Raw genomic sequence first — 21,986 nt, forward strand, 5'->3', positions numbered from 1 at the left:
CTTTCAAAAATAAAAATCAATTTGATACAGGTCACAGTCATGATTATGCTACCAGAACACATGATTTAATTTATCCACAGCACAGGTTAACTTTATTAGAAAAAGGTCCTTTTTATATGTGCATAAAAATTTTTAATAAGTTGCCTAACAATATAAAATGTTGTAATAGTTTTAATAAATTCAAGAAAGATGTTAAAAATTTGTTAATTAATCTTGAACCATATAATATGAACGATTACTTCAATTCTGAGAATTTAGTTTAATTTTCTTTGTATGTTTTTTTTGACACTATTTCTTTTTATGTATAAGTTTTTTGTATATAATCTGGAAATAAACTATCTATCTATCTATCTATCTATCTATAATAACCATTGATAACCTCCAAAAGGGCAAGCCGACCGATTATTATTTAGCGTTATTGAATCGTTTAAAGGACGAAATTGTTAGAAAACAGCCCCATTTGAAGAAAAAAAAGGTGCTCTTTCATCAAGACAATGCGCCGTGTCACAAATCAATGAAAACAATGCCAAAATTGCATGAATTCGACTTCGAATTCCTTCTGCATCCAACGTATTCGCCAGATCTGGCCCCCAGCGACTTTTTCCTGTACTCAGACCTCAAAAGAATGCTCGCAGGAAATAAATTTAGCGCCAATGAAGAAGTAATCGCCCAAACTGAGGCCTATTTTGAAGCGAAAGACAAATCGTACTACAAAAATGATATCAAAAAGTTGGAAGATCGCTATGATCGCTGTTTTGCTCTCGAAGATAACTATGTTGAATAATAAAATCGAATTTTGCCAAAAAAATGTGTTTTACTATGGTAGACCGGGGACTTTTCAATTGGCCTGTTAATATCAAGTTTGTAGTTTCATTCAATCCATTCCGTATTTTTTGTACTGAACCTAGTGTTATTTTGAAGTGAAATGAAACTATTTGAAACTTTTTTTAGGTGAGGACATTTTTTCATTCTGGGAATAACATTGTCACTTGGTCGAAAGGCGGAACATAGAAAAAAGTCCAATAGTTCCGCAAACGACCAAAATCTCGAAGAGGAAGATGTTTTTAGAATTACTAAATTGTTTGTGATATAAGATTCGATCATCACTGGAATAGAGCCAGGTTTTCTGTTATTTGGTAGATAAAAACTTTATATTCCTTCTTGTGGAAAACGCCAGTTATAAAAAATGAAGATATCGAGTTTACAGCAAAAGTGTTAGTCGAAAATACCTGGCATTGAAGCATTGAATTACAAAATAATTAAATGATTCTTATGTTTTCCATAATAGTTTTTCAGTGAGATTTCTTCCTCGATAACTCTCAAAGTATTGATTCTAGATAAAGGGTTTGCTCGAGTAACCCCCACTATTTTTGTTCGTAGAATCGACTAAAAAAATTAAAAATATAGGTTCTAATTTGAAAATCTTGAGTTTTGATGAATTTGTGTTGTCCAAGTTCAAGATCTTCTTATGAACACCCTGTACATCTTTGGTTCAAACAGCAAACAGTCATGAACTCATTGAATTTTTACCCAAGGTATGTGGCGTATTGCCGAAATTGCCATCAAAAAAGCTATCTAATGATGCAATAATATACTGGGTATGCCATTTGAAATAAGGAAGTAGCGGTCTGTCTCCGGTATAACCGGAAGTTGTAGAGATCTGAAAATATTTTAGGGAGAAAGATCATTGTCTCAAACACCAATATGCAAATTTTCAGCTAAAAATTTTGGAAAGATTTCCATAAACGTCGAATAGGCCATGTCGGTGAATCACCCTGTTTATACAATCAAAACTGAATATACAAGGCGGTTCATCATAGACTGGACAAACATATACAGTGGTTTAGATAGTGAAAATAATTTTTGCCTTGTGACATATTATGTCATAAATAATGAATGAAAATTAAGTTTATCACATTTTATTATCAACTACAATCTCCAAGCTGAAAACTGCAACTGCGGAATACCCCTACCACATTCTGTAAGATGATTCTTAGCCAGAAAAACTGCAGAGGTCTTCTGGTAATACCATTAGTTACATCTTCCAACCCCATAATGATCAATAAAGCATGACCAGAGAAGTTCAACCCACTATGTGTGAACCGCCTTGAAGACGGTTCCAAATAATGACTTCTCAGATATACTACCAACCCAAAATGCAAACTAAATCCACACGACTAGATGCTGATATCACCCTGATATATGACCTAGGTTAGTCCTATTTAAGTTGGGTAATTGTTTTCCGAGCTCTCCTTAACTAACGGAGGGTTCAGTGATACATTCCGTCTAATGGCTGTCTTAATGAAGTTGAGAAGACCTCGGATGCCGACCTGGAAAACCCTACCTTTCCAGGAGAACGCCCCCCCAGGACATTCTTGAATACTTGTTGCATATCGTCGGTGTATTGTTTCATCGCAAAATGACCGAATCGAATCGAGTTGGCGCTTCCAACTAGTTAGAAACTGGTTAGGAGTTGAAGCGAAAAAGTTAGAATGCTACGTTTTCCTTTATTGTTTCATGAGTCTGGAAGTTTTGGAAATTTGCTGCCGAAAAGTTCAATGCATTAAGTTCGTGCTTCTAAAGTGTCAGAGCGAAAGAGTTGTGTTGCTCAATTTGAACTTGAAAATGGAGATATCAAGCCCAAGGTTCCTATTGATATCGAATATAATGTGAAACATTTTCGTGCCTGAAATACCTAAATATCACTTTGAAATACGAGAGATGTTATTGAGCTGTATCTCCTTTACTCTCACCCTCTAGATGTGCTTTGATCGTATGGTTCAATCTCAGAGTGATAAACATAGATAGAGAGAGCATAATAAGTCAATTCCAGTTAGCCAATTTTGTCCCCAACTTGCACTATCAAATTTGACATGAAGCGTGCGAAAATGAGAACATATTAGTGATACGATATTTTTCTCAATTCGAGAGTTTCTCCACAAAGAACGCACTTCTTATGTCCTATAGTGAATCAACGTTTCATATTAACTCAAAATATATCGAAATAAATACCTTAATATGTCAGAAATTTCGAAAACAAACTCCAAGCGCTCCAAACGACGTGAAACAACCGATGACACTAGGAGAGCAAAAGTTGCCAAACCTTGGATTTCAGCAGGTAGATACAGATAATCTTATTTTGCCTATTATAAATTCGACAATGAGGAAAAATATCGGATTTCAAATAATCAAATTTGCATATTTAATCGGGAATCACTCATATATTTTATTCAATATAATATAAATTCATAATGATAAAGTAAAATTGTGAATTCGACAATATATCACAATCCGACAACGTCATCTAACCATGTTGGCGATCTGTTAAATTTACGTACACTCCCTCTATCTATGTTTATCGCACTATGGGTTCAATGAAAGAGAACTAAATTGTCCTTTGGAACTTCCAAGATCGAATAATCATTCGATGAAACGAGAAAACTTGTGTGAAATAGGATAATTTCAGTATCCTTGGGAACGGGGATGAAATTGTAGAGCTCAAGTTAGGTAAACATATAAGGTGTGTGAATAAGTCTTTCCCGTTTATTTTCAAATTTTGAGCATTTATTGTGAAAAAATGGTTACAAATGAATTATTGAAAGTATTGGCCATCGCTAGCTACAACTTTTCCCCATCTTTCTGGCAACATACGAATCCCGTTGCGAAAAAATTCGACCGGTTTGGCCTCTATCCAATCATCCACCCATTTTTTGGCTTCCTCGTAGGAATGGAAGTGCTGGTCAGCCAGGCCATGCGTCATCGATCTGAAGAGATGGTAATCAGACGGAGCAATGTCTGGACTATACGGCGGGTGGGGTAGGACTTCCCATTTGAGCGTTTCTAAGTATGTTTTCACCGGCTGTGCAACATGTGGGCGAGCATTGTCATGTTGCAAAATAACTTTGTCGTGCCTGTCGGAGTATTGTGGCCGTTTTTCTCGCAGTGCGCGGCTCAAACGCATCAATTGTCGTCGATAGACCTCGCCTGTGATCCTTTCATTCGGTTTCAGAAGCTCATAGTAAACCACACCTAGCTGGTCCCACCATATACAGAGCATGAGCTTGGCGCCATGAATATTTGGCTTGGCCGTCGATGATGATGCATGGCCGGGTAGTCCCCATGATTTTCTTCGCTTCTGATTATCGTAACGGATCCACTTTTCATCGCCAGTCACGATACGATGCAGAAAACCCTTTTTTTCATGTCGCTGAAGCAGCTGTTCTCAAGTGAAAAAACGCCGTTCGACGTCTCTCAGCTTCAGTTCGTACGGCACCCAATTTCCTTGCTTTTGGATCATTCCCATGGCTTTCAAACGCTTGGAAATGGTTGTTCGGTCAACTCCCAATGCTTTAGCAAGTTCTTCTTGCGTTTGACACGAATCTTCATCAAGCAAAGTCGCCAATTCTTGATCTTCAAAGATTTGCGGCCGCCCGGAACGCTCCTTGTCTTCCACGTCGAAATCGCCACTTTTGAAGCGTCGAAACCATCCGCGAACACTTGAATCATCGACACAACCTTCTCCATAAGCTTCCTGAAGCAATCGATGCGCCTCGGCAGCAGATTTCTTCAAATTGAACCAATAAAGTGAAACTTCCCGCAAATGACGTCGACTCGGCTCAAATTTCGACATTTTCACGATTTCAAAAATTTATGATGCGAAAAAATTTCAACTAATGTGTTAGTGTGGAATTGTTGACAGATGAATAAGCTTTGATTGTGACATATGTAACCATTAAATACTCGCACAGTATTGGTGGCGCCATCTCTTACAAAAAACGGGAAAGACTTATTCACACACCTGATACTTGCATGATATTACTCCAATACTCTGTTTATTTTCACAATCTAATAATCAGAACCTGACATTTTCGATAACAGCAATTGATAATTTTATTATATAATGTGTATGTTTCAGTGGCGGCTCATCGTATGAAGCAACTAAGGCTGGGCCTCATATTTGAAAACTAATAAAATGTTAAATTTTTGACTCATCATTCATTGGAATATAAATCGATTCCAACCAATTTTCAGTCACCGAAATGAATTTTCAAAATATCGAATTACGATCGAATTTGAAAATATGTATTAGCTTCTAAATTGAGCGTCGGGACTAATACGGGCTTACTACGCGCTATATATTGGTTTCTTTTTTTTCTTTCTATTCGAAATATTAAAAAAAAAATTTTTTTTGTAATTTTTATAGTTTATATGATACTCATATAACAGATCATAAAAATTAATCATCGTTGTAGAGATATAGAGGAGAGTTTTCAACTCAGTTTTTTAGCCTCACATTCGTCGAAAAGCATCCTGTTGATGGTTTTCTCGAAATTGCATATTTAGTCTTTTGTGAAATTCTAGCTTTTTAGTCATTATAGGAAATTAATTAGAAGTTTGATGTTGAACGCTAATTTTGAAACACCCTGTGTAATAATTTTCTGGTCAAATTCATTTTGAGTAGGCTGATCGAACATTCATTTTTGATCGAAAGAAGTATCATAAAACGCCAAAATTTGTAGCTGTGGCCCTCAGAACAATGACTAAGGTGAAATTTTGACAATTTCAATAAAACTGTCGATATCTCGAAGATTAAGGCACTTTTGCTTAAAAAAAATTTGAATATTCTGGTCGTGCCCGACCAGCTATCAGCATCCTGTATAAAATCAAGTTATTGACTGATTGCTATAGAAAAAAAAATTTATGATGAGCGTTGAAAAAAAAATGTTTTTGTTCATTTTGGGTTGAAAATTTGAGACAGAGAGCGTATTCCCATATTTTATGAGGGAATCACTCAGACATCAGAAGATTAGAATGAATTTCTGAGAGTCTACAAAGACTATGGAATGAGTATGAGAGGGTGATATAATGTTGATATGGTATGAAAAAGAAAAAAAATCTTTCTTTTCCGCTATAAATAAAAACAAAATTGTTTGCACTAAAGTCTCTTCTCGATGTATATTAATTTATCCATTAAGTTATCCATACATAGCCTATAATATTTTGATATGGAGATGCTCATCACATTTATACAGAATTTTTATATGCCAGAAGACATTAATTAAGATGAGCTTCAATGTACATCCACGATCTTCCTATCGACTATATTCTATTTAGAATAACATCATGACATTGACTTGTATATACATATTCAAATGTTCACTTCATATCAAGAAAAATTTAAATTTTTTTAACAAATTATCTAATTGTCATCGTTTTTCCACAAGAAACACAAAATTTCTATCTGTGCATAAACACAAAACCTCCCGATTTGAACGTTCATCATTTTATCCTATTATATTATTTTATTCCTACTATCATTACGGAATGTGAACTTGGCTTTTGTTAATGAAACCATGTCACTCAAACCTCAGTTTGAATTATTTTTCCACCTCAAAATCCTCCCAATTGCTTGTTTGTACTCAAGATGAGACATGCAGATTGAAAGTTGTTCATTTCATGGCCAACAAAACCTAATGGAATCGATTCACGTGTTAGTACGATCATCCCAAAAGTGCAAATAGGAAATTTCACGTGTTTCCCTGGAGTTTTCTCCTGAAATTCCAATAACGTCCGAACTGTAACGACAATAGTAATCGGGATTAATTCATTCACGGAGACAATTAAAATGATTATTATTCCATTCCTACCGACTCGTTTTCTGAAACTGTTTCATCTCCAACTTCCAAATTACTTCCGAGGTTCCGAGTTAAAATTCCGAGTTACCATTCTACGACTAATATTATTAAGAATTTAATTACTGTTGCGGTTAGGGGGTGAACTTTTCTTTTCAAAGAGGGAGCATACGATCGTTGGGGGTTGGTATTTTTCATCGCACACAGAGAAATCCCCTAATAACGTGGAGGGTGAGTGTTGGAGAAATCTTTTAATTATCTCTCATTTTCCAAAAAGGTCCATTCTCGTCGAGTGGAAAATCCATTTACCATCACCATTTAGGCTTGGTTGAAGTTCAAAAAAATTCGAGTGGAGGAAAAAATTAAACCATCTCATTGGAATTATTATCCAATCTCATTTATTGGAGTTTCTATCTCGTCCATCATAAAATTCTAGTTCTTCAGTGAAATTGCATTATTTTAAAACACTAATTGATTAAACTTCACTCCTAAAAATACCATTTTTATTGATGATGATGAATTCGAATTCTCAGCACTAATTCCATCGCAATTTTGAATTATAGAATCCTATTCACTGCAAATTCTAGTTATAATTTATCATAAATTTAACCGATACCGTAAAAGTGGGAACGAATATCATTGAAATAATTGATGTGAGCGTAACTTAATTGAATTATTATACTGCCGATAAAACAAATTATAACGCTTTAGTAATCGATCTGAACAAGGAATATAGTACTTTCAGTGACAATAATTTTAACGTCGAACGATTTGACTTACATTAGTGGTATTGCGTTTTTCACATTCAAAATCGGTTTTAGTAGGATTATAATTTCTTCATTCTTCGCTCTAGAATGCTGATATCGACTGAAAAACAGTCATGACTATCATTTTACAATATTTCTTTGATAATTCGATATGAATGTGAAAAAAAAAAACCTTTGAAGGCAATCCGGATTGATGACAGTTTTGAGCCAATTTTTTCAATCGTAAAATTTTCATTTGAAGAGTCAGGTTGAAACCAAAAAATCCTTTTTTGAATCCTACGCAAATAACTTTTTCAGCATGAGAGGCAATAAATTTCCTACTCTGTAATTCACTGTTACAGTAAAAAATTCGAAACAAAGCTTCTTTCAGTTGTTATTTCCACCTACAGGTGAGTGTGGAGATGTTATTCCTATAATTATAGATTTGTGTCATTCTATTTATTATCCAATTCAATTTCTTAATCTCGTCATGTCACGGGAAATTAACTTCATCAATAGGTTTTATCCCCTATTCAATGATTCTATACTCAGAATGTTCATTCGTATAATGGAAAAAGCGATTGAAACATTCACGATGATTATTTTGCAATATTTCTTTTTTGGCGAGTCTTTCTCGAACCACGACGTGGGCCCTCTCCCAGGGCTTTGGTGTTTCGTCCCGAAATCGCTTGTGGACTCTTTACTTGGCCAATCTAGCGATCTCTGCCTAACACAAACCCTCTCACACCATCGTGGAGAGGTGACTCTGTTCCACCATTATGACCCCTATATATCCGCCGGGGCTAAAGTATGTGTGACTCGAAAACCCATAACGCCATCTGTGAGGAGACAGAGACACTACACTTTGATTACTCGATATAATATATAATATGTCTAAATTAATGAAGTATTGTATGAAATTTGTAACGTTTTTTTTTTCCTTCTCTTCGCGATTGAAACAATGATCATTTCGAAATATTTTTTTGATTACTCGATATAATAAACATGTGAATTGGCAGAAATTAATTAAATATTGTATTATATTCGTGACTTCTTTCTTCTCTTGCAGGAAATGTATTTGTGATTGCCGCCATTCTACTTGAGAGGTACCTGCAGAATGTAGCTAACTACCTAGTGGTGTCACTCGCCGTAGCTGATCTTATGGTAGCTTGTCTGGTTATGCCACTGGGTGCAGTTTATGTGGTAAGCAAATTCTATCTTAATTAATAATTATATTTTCAGTATTCTTCATCTGTACGCTATGTGAATTATAATCATAACATAAGTTGAAGAAAGAACTCATACCTTGAATATGTTGGACATGATGAGGATACAAAATTCATAGATTCGGGATTAAGCAAAATTATTCGAAAAACAATTTTATGTCTAAAAATTAAAGTAATTTTAATGGATGCAATTTTCTTTTCTACATTCATGGAAAAAGCTATAAAGAATTTGGAAAAAAATTCATAATAAATCGATATCAAATTGTCAAGTTTGAATAGTTGAATACATCATATGTATAGGTATGTTAGGTGATCCTCATCCATATTTTGTCAGAAGGGGACATATAATGAAACAAGATAAACAACGTACATGTTTTCTCTCCGAGGCCAATCTTTTCTAACCCAGTGATGTGTTTTGTTCCTAATATCCCAGAGGCACAAGCAACACGGATATTCCGTGTAACCACTTTGCTGTCCAAGAAGAAAGTTTACCATTTTTAAGTCTACTCAAATCATCCATTGATGTTCGTGATACTTTATCTTCTGCAAGACCAAAGCTATGGTATTCTTCTTTCAGTTCCGTTGGGTGAGCAAGTGGTAGGTATTGAACCAAATTTATTTCCATTATGTAGCAAAACACATTTCAAATTTCCTTTGGATTGTCGATAAATAGGTGACAATAATCTGGAATATATTCAGAAAGTCCCATTTCTTTCACGAGTCTCCTAATTTTGTGACGAAAAACATGATTGTCTTCTTGAGGAAAGAATGGTAGCTGATTTTTTTCTCTTGTACGGACTGACAGTAAAACCATTGTTCCTACATTAATAAATATATAATAATTTTAGAACGCTCATGAATGAATACAATGAATGGAACCCACATTGGTAGATAAGTTGATGTGTCTAAAAAAGTAGAGCTGATAGAGAAGAATGGATTGCATATACAGATTTAGCGTCCCAAATATAGTTCAATCAGCTCTAAAATCCCAGGGCCCAACAAAAAAAAAAATTTGCTGTTGCCTTGTGTAAACACAGAATACTAGAGACCCAAAGCTGAGGGCTATTCTCTTCAACAGCGACGTATCGATCAGTATTGCCAAAGCGCTCCACAATTCTGATGAGTATCCCGCGACCCGCGAACTAAGCAGAAACCAAACTTTCCCAAATTCGCGGGACAGTGGACCTGAAACCGCCCGATCTTCACTAACATAGATGCATATAAATTAGTGCCAACCCTCTCTTTGTCATCCACACCCATATTTCATAGCTGAACCGTAACATGCAGGATAAATAAGCTTTTCCAGTCACTTCCCTGGAAACTTGCCTAACTCCCTAATGTAATATTAAGGATATGGAGCTACACTTGGCGGCGAACGGGTTTGGAAGTATGGAAGTTGTAGAAATAATCCAATTTAATAAAGACCTTGAGCGATTCTACACCTGCAGCCAAAACTGTTAACCGGTTAACCACCAAGGCAGTCGTAATTAAATAGATTCTACTTGACACTTTTAGGAGTTTCGAGGTTTATTCTGTTGAGGATAAGAGTTTCCGGAAGTGAGATATATCTCAGCTGGATTCAGTGGATGTGATCGTTCTGAAAGATGACGCGGTTTTAACATTCTGAATCCTCGGGTTTCCCAGAGTGTTCACAGCGATTAGGTTGAGTTATACTTGTTCCCCTTCTTGTTTATTAGTCCAGGCTAATGGGATTGCACTTGTTGTATGGGAGATCCACAAGGCTACGTTCTGGGGACAAAGGAAATAATTTCGTATTAAGAATTTCTTTGAAGTAAACCCGAAGTACTGGCGAAAAAACTGTTATAGTTTTGGAATTTAAGGTCTAGCGTTTCAGTGAGTGATAACTCCTCTTCTCGAGGATTTATAAGTCTTTCACATTCCAAATAGAATGAGAAGACAACTTTGTTGGAGAAGATAAAGTATTTACAAAATTTAGCTTGGGTTTTACTTGTTTCGCTCGTTGTTCATTAGTCTAGGCTAATGGGATTGCACTTGCTGTTTGGGAGCTCAGTAAGGTAACGTTTTGGGGACAAATGGAATAATTTCGTAATGAAAATTTCTCTGATGTTGACACAAAACTGAAACTCTACTGTAGTGTTAACAATAAGGCTCATGAGTTCCAGAGGGCGATATTGGTTTTTCAAGAAGATTTTGATGTCTTTCGCAATTAGAGAAGAAGATACATTCTCACAAAGGATGAAGTCTTTACAACATTTGTGTTTAGTTTAATTTTTATCGATCTTTGTCTATTGGTTCAGGCTAATGGTATTGGCCTTGTAGTATGGGATATCCACAATGCTACGTTTTGGGGACAAAAGAAATAAGAATTTCCAATTTAATATAGACCGTGAGCGATTCTACACCTGCAGCCGAAACTGTTAACCAGTTAACCACCAAGGCAGTCATAATTGAATAGATTCTACTTGACACTTTTAGGAGTTTCGAGGTTTATTCTGTTGAGGATAAGAATTTCCGGAAGTGAGATATATCTCTGCTGGATTCAGTGGATGTGATCGTTCTGAAAGATGACGCGGTTTTAACATTCTGAATCCTCGGGTTTCCCAGAGTGTTCACAGGGATTAGGTTGAGTTATACTTGTTCCGCTCCTTGTTTATTAGTCCAGGCTAATGGGATTGCACTTGTTGTATGGGAGATCCACAAGGCTACGTTCTGGGGACAAAGGAAATAATTTCGTATTAAGAATTTCTCTGATGTAGGCACGAAGTACTAGCGAAAAAACTGATGTAGTTTTGGAATTTAAGGTCTAGTGTTTCAGAGAGTGATAATTCGTTTTCTCGAGGATTTATAAGTCTTTTACATTTCAAGAGAATAAGGAAACATTGTTGAAAAAAATGAAGTATTTACAGTATTGAGCTTGGGTTTTACTTGTTTCGCTCGTTGTTTATTAGTCTAGGCTAATGGGATTGCACTTGCTGTTTGAGAGCTCAGTAAGGTAACGGATAGTGAATGGATTAATTTTGTAATGAAAATTTCTCTGATGTTGACACAAAACTGAAACTGTGTTGTAGTGTAAACATTCAAGCTCAATAGTTCCAGAGGGCGATATTGGTTTTTCTAGAAGATTTTGATGTCTTCCGCAATTGGAGAAGAAGATACATTTTCGCAAAAATGAGAAGTGTTCACAACATTCGGGTTTAGTTGACAAAGAAACTGCAACATCCAGAAGGAGCTGCTTAAATATTGATTTTTTTTTTTTTTGGTTAGGTAAACATGGATAGCATAGATATACCAAGAAGTAAATGATTCAATTTGGAGACAAAAATCGTGAAGGTTTCTTCGTGAAAAATTTTTGTTACTTAAATATTGTAGTCGTTTTTTGCAAGTTTTTTGAAATTTACAACAAACCAGCTGATCGAGGAGATCCAAAGTCGATGTTTAGTTGTTCTTAAAATACCCAGGCACGTGTACGCGAAATTTATCGCCAGCTAAGTGAATTTGAAAAGGTCGAATTTTTGGTCTACGGGACGCGGAATTGTCATTTCGAGAAATCGCTAACCGTCCGAACACAAATCCAACTACTGTTATGAGATTTTGTCATGCGTGGTTTGATAATGCCCAAAACTGAAGAAAAGTTGGCACCGGACGTCGAAGTGGTTAGGAGAACAAGGCCATCCTATAACTGTCCGAACATTTTACAGCCGGATAAGGTCTTTCGAACTGCAGCATTATCGACCCCATCTTGTGTTATCTCTGACGGTTGAGCATCGCAGGCAATGATTTCAGTGGTGCAGAGAACGTCAATATTGGAATGTGGAATGGCATCAGGTAGTCTTTTCTGATGAATCTCGATACTTCTTGGGTGCATAGATAGCCGAAGAAGGGTTATATTTCGGGGAGAAAGACGTGAACCTCAGTTTGATGTTGAGCGTTATGTACACCGGACAGTAGGCATTATGGTACGGGTTGCTATTGCACATGCAAGTAGGTCACATTTAGTCTTTATTCGAGATAACATGACAGCGCTAACACAAAGTACTGTCGAAGAACTGATGTAGTCTAGATATTTCAAATTAGGGGTTCTTAAGTGCTATAATTGATTTTCTTGAGATGAAAGGTACAAAAAAACAATACATTTCCGATTATGATATGGAATGCCCCTTTAAACTGAAATATTGATTATTCAGTATAAGTCACAATGTGCTCTCTTATTGAGGTAGAATATTTATTAGAATTTCTTGAGAATTTTTAGTTATTTCATATATTGAATAAACCGATAATTATATGAATTAACATGTCGATCATATCCTCAATATCAATCTAATAGCATCCTCAATTCCAAACAACAAACAATAACATCAAGAAGCCCTCTATAATCTCGGCTTAACGTTGGCAGCAATGCTCATTATCGTTCGTTATCAGCGATCTCTCCATATGTTTCTGCCTTATTAGAAGATCAACAACAACATCGACCTTACTCCTCATAATAGATATCGTAGAGTAGATTTCATTATTCTCGGGTAGCAACCAAGATGTCAACTTCAAAGATCTATCCCTAATGAGGTTATCTCGAATACATTTAGTTTCCCATTCGGTGAAATCGAGTTAGCCGCATTCTAAGAGGATCTTAACTCCCTCTACAGGGGTTGGTTTGGAATTATTTTGAATTCAAATTGGGAAAACTTGTTTGCTAGTTCCGGGAGGATTAGTTGAGGATGATATTGTCAGATTAACGGAGAGGTCTTTCAAGGATTGTGTGGATATCATGGATTTGCAATGAGTATCAGAGTATCATCACAGTTTCAAGGAATAAAGAGAATGAACATAACCTCGAAGATACAAATGATCATTTTCTCTCCTTTTCAGTCATGAGAATATTTTTCCATATTAAATGTTCATATATTTTCTATTCGGTTTTCTTAGTTTATATTGCTTGAAAAAGATCGTGGGTCTAAAAGGGTTCTATCATAGCGTAAGTATTTTATTCTCGATTAATAATGATTAATTATATAGTCAATAAAATCCTTGTGGGTCCTATAGTTTCAGAAAAATTCTGCTGATAATTCAATGAAAAATGTTTTTTTTTCTTTCCATTATTTCGATTGAAATTTGCAATCATCAAAATCAGGATCCGGCGCCTTCGCCATTTTGTATTATATTATATCTATGAAATATAACGTGTGGCATCACAGACGAATAAAAGAATTGTGTCTGGCAAATACCAAGCAGTGGTACTAGAGGTAATTGTACTCACCATCAAGAAAAAATTTCCCACACTACATAAGCATACAACTTCGCTTCCGCCGTTTTTTTCTGAAATTCGAGGCTTTATTGTAAAAAATTGGTTATACATTTATGATTCAATTCGAAGTATTGTTGATCGCTAGCCACTACTTTTTCTATATTCCGAACAGTATACGAATCCCGCGTTGAAAAGACTGGTCATCTTTCGAAGCGATCCACGAATCGATTAAATTTTTTCACTTTTTCATAAGACCGGAAGTGCTAGTCAGCCAGGCCGTTAGCCGTGTGCCATTGATCCAAACAATTGGTGATCCGAGGAAGCAACGCCTGGAGAATACGGAGGGTGGGGTAAGATTTCCTATTTCAACATTTCCAAGTATGTCTTGAACATTTTCGCAACATGGGGTGGAGCATTATCATGCTGTAAAATAACTTTATCATGTCTGTCGTTGTGTTGCGGCCGTATGTCTTTCAATGTTCGGCTCAAAGGCATTAACTGCGTTCGAAAACGATTGTCTGTGATTGTTTCAGGCGGTTTTAACTACTCATAATACACTATGCCAAGCTGGTCCCACCGAATACTGAGCAAGACTTTGGAACCGTGAATATTCGGTTTGGCCGTCGACGTGGAAGCATGGCCGGCATATCCTCATAATTTTCTGCGCTTGGAATTATCGTAATGAATCGATTCCCTATCTTCAGTCACAATGGGATGCAGAAATATCTTTCGTCTTTACCTTGCAAGCAGCTGTTCACAAGCAAACAAACGCCGTTCAACATATCTCGGCTTCAACTCGTACGGCACTCAATTTCCCTATTTCTAAATCATTTCCATGACATTAAGGCGTTTTTAAATGGTTTGTTGCGTCACTTCCAGTGATTTTTGTTGCGTTTGACACGAGTCTTGATCAAGTAATGCCTCCAATTCTGCATCTCCGAACACCTTTTCTCTTCCACCGCTGATCCTCGAAGTCAAAATCAATTCTTTCACTAATAGCGGCATCACTATGGATATTTGAGAGCATTCGATAAAAAGGCAAAAACTCAAAACTTTCACAAATGACGAGAATTTGGCTCGTAAGCTGACATGTTTAATCGAAGATAAATTTATGATGCAGACACAAATCGTCTAATATTTCGATGGCGTTATGTTTACAAATACCTAAGCTCATTGTATGTCATCTACAATCTATTTATTTCGACTACTACTGCCGCTCATGACGCCATATCTCGAACTAGCAAAGAGTCAGTACAATAATATCGAAAACCGGTACAAATTTCAGATGAAAATAAAAAAGAAAGCTGAAACATGTGGAAAATATATAAATATATAAATCAATGTAATTGATCGAATACATTGAAGGAGAAGAGGAATATTTTCCTAAGATAGTATAGACGAATACAAAATCAATTCCTTTCGTTGAAACACGACTTTTATGTGGGAGACTTCTACAATAAAATGGATGGAATGGCGATAAAAATAACCCAAAGAACTTTCCATCAGAGCGGTGTTGATGTGGAAATAATCGAATGTCGAATAAAATTCAGCACGTATATGCAAAAATCGACCACGCTTCAGTTCCATTTGCTGTAATGTTCAACAAACGTCAATTTTCGCTGGCTTCGAAACTTCCCCTAATCGTAAAATCTTCAATCTTCCATTTATCACTGAGATTGACGTTGGTAGTTTTATGAGTGGCGATTTCAGAACACTATCTGACAATTTTCCATCGTCCTAACTCACAAATCCGATACCGATGCACTCAACACCCGCCAAAGAATATCCCCTAAAAAGATAAAAGTATCCTGAAAGCATCTAGAGGGCGCCAGGCGTAGAAGCCCAACTCCTAATGACTGCAGCTTTAACTTGAAGAGGTTTCGGGCGTTAAATTCGCCGTTGGTCTCTATTTACGACGATTCCTACGATTATAAGGGATGCATTGCAATTACAGTCACGTTCTTGTTTCCTTTCGGCTTTCAGAGAAGGTGGAAAGAAGTTTGATGTTATGTTTTGAACAAACTTGTTCAGTTTTTTTAGAGGAGTGAGTTGAATGGATGAACGTAGCAATCTTTTTATAGATGCTTTTTGAAGAATATTGTATGACAAGAACTTGAGAGGTTTGTCCATGAATTTAGTTCTTCAGGTACGATTATCATATAATAAAAGTGTTATTTTTGCTATTTGATGACATATAATATTCTTTAAGTTATTAATTTGGAGGAATTAAATGTTTCACATCAATGATACCATGCAAAGAAAATGAACACCAATGTCTTTAACAAATGAATAGTTTTCATGAATTCTTACCGAGATAAATGTGTGCGACAAGAAGCAAGCACACATAATAGCAGAAATTGTCATCACAATACTTAATATAAATGTACCTGCATTGGTGTAACAATAGTTTTTTGTGGTACCTACTTGTGCATACAACTTTCTCTTCATAGGGTTCTCAGAGATACAATAGAGAATAACTTTCCCCTACCCTAATTAGTGTGCAGGCGCCATAAAACCATTGCGCAGGCATAAAACTTAGAGAATAAAAAAAGGAAGAGGAAATTCACGGTGTACAATATGATTTTATGTTTGTAACGTAGGTATAAAACTGGAAAAAGGAGAGTTGAGTGGAGTAAGTTAAGAGGTGATGACCAGTTGAGTTAGTAGAGTGTTCAAGGATATTTCCAACTGCTGTATTCCAATAAAGTTCTCGATACCTCAAAAATGCAACTGAAAAGTATTCTACTTGTGGAGCACTAGAAATTGTTCAACTAATTGCAGTAATAACAACTGAGCAGAAATAATTTTTTCCTCCCTTACTGACTAGGTTACGATAGGTTAGATTAGGTTCTTAGAACTAGTAGCAACAACAACAACTAACTCGATAACAGAAATATCTAAATTCGTTTACACTTGTTCATAGCAGTTACTTGATCATATTCTAAATAATTTTAAAGTTATTAAGCAATAAGGAAGATAGTTGATTGAAAATCGCAATTTTATAAATTAGTCATAGTTGAAGAATACATCACTCGCAATAATGGCTGTTATTACCTCTAAAAGTAAATGCCACGAAGATTAGGAAGCTTGATTCGTAACTATTCCTCGCAAATTATTAATTTAATCCTTAATTCTCAATATTATCATTATATAGGGTGTTTTTTTTTTCGAGGTATATAACTTCAAGTTGGCATTACTGTTCAAGATGGCGACCGATTTAACAGCTGTCAAGTGATTTATTCTCAGTTTGATTCGTCAATTCTTTATGAATAGACTCATGCCTGAACAACGCTTGCTAATAGTGTAATTTCATTTCGAAAATAATGGTTCTGTGCGGAATACCTATCCCGATTTTCATAAGCGAATTTTGTTTAGCGATGAAGCGCACTTCTGGTTGAATGGCTACGTCAACAAACAAAACTGCCGCATTTGGAGTGAAGCTAATCTTCAAGTGTATGTCGAAACAACGTTACATCCAGAAAAACTGACTGTTTGGTGCGCTTTATGGGCTGGTGGAATCATTGGTCCGTATTTCTTCAAAAACGATGATGGCCAGAACGCTACAGTCAATAGTGATCGGTATAGAGCCATGATTACTAACATTTTCATTCCTGAATTGAACAACCATGATGTCCAGGAACTGTGGTTCCAACAAGACGGCGCAACATGTCACACAGCTCGTGCCACAATCGATTTATTGAAAGACACGTTTGGTGACCGACTGATTTCACGTTTTGGACCTGTGAATTGGCCTCCAAGATCTTGTGATTCAACACCGCTAGATTACTTTCTGTGGGGCTATGTGAAGTCATTGGTCTATGCGGATAAGCCACAAACCCTTGACCATTTGGAAGACAACATTCGCCGTGTTATTGCCGATATACGGCCACAAATGTTGGAAAAAGCCATCGAAAATTGGACGTCCAAATTGGACTACATCCTAGCCAGCCGTGGCGGTCATATGCCAGAAATCATATTTAAAATGTAATGCCACAAGATTATCTTGCGGATGAATGAAATTCATGTCAATCGAATAATCCATCGTTGTTGTATTGCAATTTAAAGTTCTATAGCTCTAAAAAAAACCCCTTTAGTTTCATCACAAGACCTATGAATTTACTGTTTGTTGTTTCAATGAATAGAAATTTCACATTTTTCAAAGTTAAATCTGTACAACAGATATCTTCAAAAATCCAACATCCTGTTGAAATAATGTTTCACGATGGTGTTTCATAAACTAATCAGGAGCTCTAGTCAAGTTCGGAATATCAATAATCCAAACTTGACTTTGCTTGACCTGTCAAGTTTGGTGTTTTCAAATTTGTGCATATAACAGTTCAACGTCAAACAAAGGGTTTTTCAATATGAGGTTTCATTTTGATTTTGGAAACACGAGTGTATTTCTCGAGGAATCAATGGATATTCTTTGCATTGTAGATAAGAATGTACCTTTGTCATTTACGACGGAACAAAATATCAATATTGCAGCACCATATATATGTAGGCTTGGTTAATCGATCGTCTAGAGGTATGATTCGATTACCTGGCCTTTCGTCTTTTTCTCCGTGACTTTGTTGGATTTGTAATAATTAAACTCTTTTCAATTATTATTTACATCTATTTACAAAGCCACAATTATACAGTACAAACTCAGTATTGAGAAGATCTTAATTACGTCTTAATTACAAGTTTCTCACTACGGTACTGAATTTCGTCTTTAACTTGTTTGTTGATTACTCGAAACATCTTCGTTTTTCACGTCTTCGTCGTACTTCAAGTTTTCGGTCGTCTCGTCTCTAACTGGTCTTAATTTAGTCCGCGAACCGTCTTTTAGTCTTACGTCTTAAGTTGACCGACCGAACTTGACTCGTCTTCGGCTTAAGTTGAACTGTACCCCTCTTCGGCTTAATTTGAACTGTACTCTCTGCCGATTGGAACTTACTCTGTCTCAAATATCGACTTCCCTTCTTTCGGCTTGACCATACCCTTAGGGAAAGTACCATCCCCTAGTCCAATAAGGATTTTGCCGTACCGCCCACAAAGATCTTCGCGGATTCCTGGAAATCGAATATACCCGAAGGACTAGTACCTGATACACAGATGTAACACATCTGGAACAACTGTCTTGTTCTCGAACTTTCCCAACCCCAGTAAATCTCTTAAGTTTTACAACCGACATGACACATCTTCGACACTCCGAAGAATTACACATCCTTTTTACATTATAGGTACAACAACAATTCGTTCCCTGCAAATTTATTGAAACCGTCATGCCTCCAACACATGAAAAACTAATAGGTCTCCAAGCATCCCGTTGACCATCTCAATTATTTACAGGGGACAATAACTGGATCCCACATATATTCTCTAAAAAAAATAGAATTTTCTAGGACCAATTTGCACATATCCAGCTGTATGTCCTCGATAACTTCACGACTTCTAATGTAACCAACCATAATTCAAACTGATCAAAAATATCCACAAGACAAAAATATCTCATATTTTCTGTTTCCCATTTGCTGCATCAGAACTGATGCCTCATCCCTTCATTCAACGTCCCTCGTTCATATGATCCAAGCAAAAAAAAGAGGACGATAACAGATATTGAAAGCAATCATTTGTGAAATCAGACCAGCCTTCCAAAATATGCCATGCAAAAACAGACACCGTTTTCGTCATTTCAAACCGAATATCCCCAGTCCTGGGAGCATATGCTATCCATTCAACAGATGCTGAAACGTGAAAGGTGTGCCAAGGATACGTCATGAAGAATAAAAGAGATCTGGATGACATTGTAGGCCTCTCGGGTTGAGTTCGGTTTTCATTACCCTAATAAAAACGGGTTTTGGCGTGGACAGAGAAATTCTTTCTTGTTTTTTCGGGCCAACGAGGGATACTTGGTGGACACGTTTTTATGAATCTCCTTTTCTGTTTATGATCTATGTAATTGATTGTGGATATATTTCTTATATATTCGTTCTTCGAAAGAATAAGGCATACAACTATTAGACCAATTGAAAAGTATCCGGTCTGATGCACAGATGGCGATGCTGGTATTAAATCCATATGATTTTTAGTAAGTACCAATCTTCAAACGATACGTGTAAAAATTTGACAGCAGTCCGACCATTGGTTTGTAGGATATTGCGTTGTAGGTGTAGCTACTTTTGTTATTTGTAAAAAGATGGAAAAAAATTTCGTGTGCTGATGGAATATTACTTTTTGCAGAGAAAAAATACAGTTGTCGCCCAAAAGGGACTGTCACTAACGAAAAAATCAAAACAATTAAAAAATAATTTTGAATTACCGTAAAGTGAAGTTGATCGAGATAGCAGACATTCTTGAGATATCATCTGGACGTGTACATATCATTCAAGAATATTTGTACATGCGAAAGCTGTGTGCAAAATGGGTACCGCACGAGCTCACAATCGATCAAAAGCAACAAAGTGCTAATGATTCTGAGCAGTGTTTAAAGCTGTTTAAGTGCCATAAACCTGAATTTTTGCGTCGATATGCGACAATGGATGGAACATGGCTCCATAATTTCACTCCGGAGTCCAATCGACAGTCAGCTGAGTGGACTGCACACGATGAACTCAATCCAAAGCGAAGAAAAACACAAAAGTCAGCTGGCAAGGTTATGGCATCAGTTTTATGCGACGCGCAAGGTATAATATTCATCGATTGCCTCCAAAAATCCCAAACCATCAACAGCGATTATTAAATAGCGTTATTGGATCGTTTAAATGATGAAATCTTTAAGAAACGGCCCCATGTGAATAAAAAAATACCATCAAGACAATGCGCTTTTTCACAAATCAATGAAAACAATGGCAAAATTGTATGAATTGGGCTTCGAATTGCTTCGGCACCCACCGTATTCGCCAGATCTGGCCCCCAGCGACTTTTTACTGCTCTCAGACTTCAAAAGAATTCTCGCTGGAAAAAATTTAGCGCCAATAAAGAAGTAATCGTCGAAACTGAAGCCTATTTTGATGTGAAAGACAAATCGTACTACAAAAATGGTATCGAAAAGTTGGAAGATCGCTTTAATGGCTGTATCGCCCTCGAAGGCAACTATGTTGAATAATAAAATCGAATTTTGCCAAAAAAATGTGTTTTACTATAGGAGACCGGGGACTTTTCAATTGGACTGTTATAGTCATTAACCTTAGCAGATCCATGACGTTATGACACGTTTTACAGCATCTTGTAAAAATGGAATAAAAAATGATAACAAAAATTGGGTTTCAAAATATTGTAACGCTATGACTTCTCGAATTTGTGTTCTATTTCTGAAATATAGTAGTTTTGTGAAAGAACTTAGGGTTTATAACGATTAAAAGTGAATTACCCAATCAATTTTGTAATGAGGAAATGAAAACGTCAAATATGAATTACAATCAGAATGAGGCATAGTCAATAGGATCGCATTTATGATACGGGATAGATAACAAATAGATAACGACAAGAAGAGCAAAAATATCTAGTTTTCTGAACGTTACTAGCATACAAAAAATTTTTTTGGTCTCTTTAGATGTGATGTTTTTTTATGCTTAGAATGGGTAGACTTTATAAGAATATTTCAAGCTAAGAAGGATTAGTAAATTATCTTAAAAAATCATCAGACTAATGGAAATTAAATTAATTTTCTTCTTAGTTACTCAATGCGAAATCAACTGAAAGAACTCATCTCAATGTCTTTCATCATGAAATCGAATTCAAAGACAGATTCTCTTCTTCAATTTTCATCTACTGGATTAATATTTCTTATCTGAACGACACGGAAGTAAATACTTCAAGAACTATGAATCTTATACAAATGAGAATACCCGACGAAATTTGACAAGGATCTACATCCAAGTTATTCGAAAATTTGACTGCATTCAGAGCTGCTGCAGCCATCCCCGCACTACCAAAACTTGAAACGAACGTAACGAAGGAACAGTTGGACCTGATATGAGCAGATTATTCACACCCCACGTGAAAGTTCTCACATTGAAAGAGAACCTCTCGGTTTTCTCGCAAAATTCGAACGATAACGAACCGTGAAACACTCTCTCGCGCGATTAGCCCCCCTGCCCCCGCCCCTGGAAGGCGCAAGACGCCCCTGGCCCGGCTCGTTCGCCTTGGGAATGTGTTTTGAAAGTCCATTCTG

At 36.3% G+C, this 21,986-nt stretch overlaps 1 protein-coding gene across 2 annotated transcripts in view; it reads left to right on the forward strand.

Moving 5' to 3' along the window:
• Nucleotides 1-21,986, forward strand: part of LOC123681329 (5-hydroxytryptamine receptor-like) — a 303,761-nt gene that overhangs the window by 242,847 nt on the left and 38,928 nt on the right. For both annotated transcript variants that reach the window (XM_045619668.1, XM_045619669.1), the window contains one exon: nucleotides 8,448-8,581. In XM_045619668.1, coding sequence (XP_045475624.1) covers nucleotides 8,448-8,581 — 134 coding nt within the window. The remainder of the gene's footprint in view (nucleotides 1-8,447; nucleotides 8,582-21,986) is intronic.

This window comes from Harmonia axyridis, chromosome 5 (genome assembly GCF_914767665.1).
Source record: "Harmonia axyridis chromosome 5, icHarAxyr1.1, whole genome shotgun sequence".
NCBI lineage: Eukaryota > Metazoa > Arthropoda > Insecta > Coleoptera > Coccinellidae > Harmonia > Harmonia axyridis.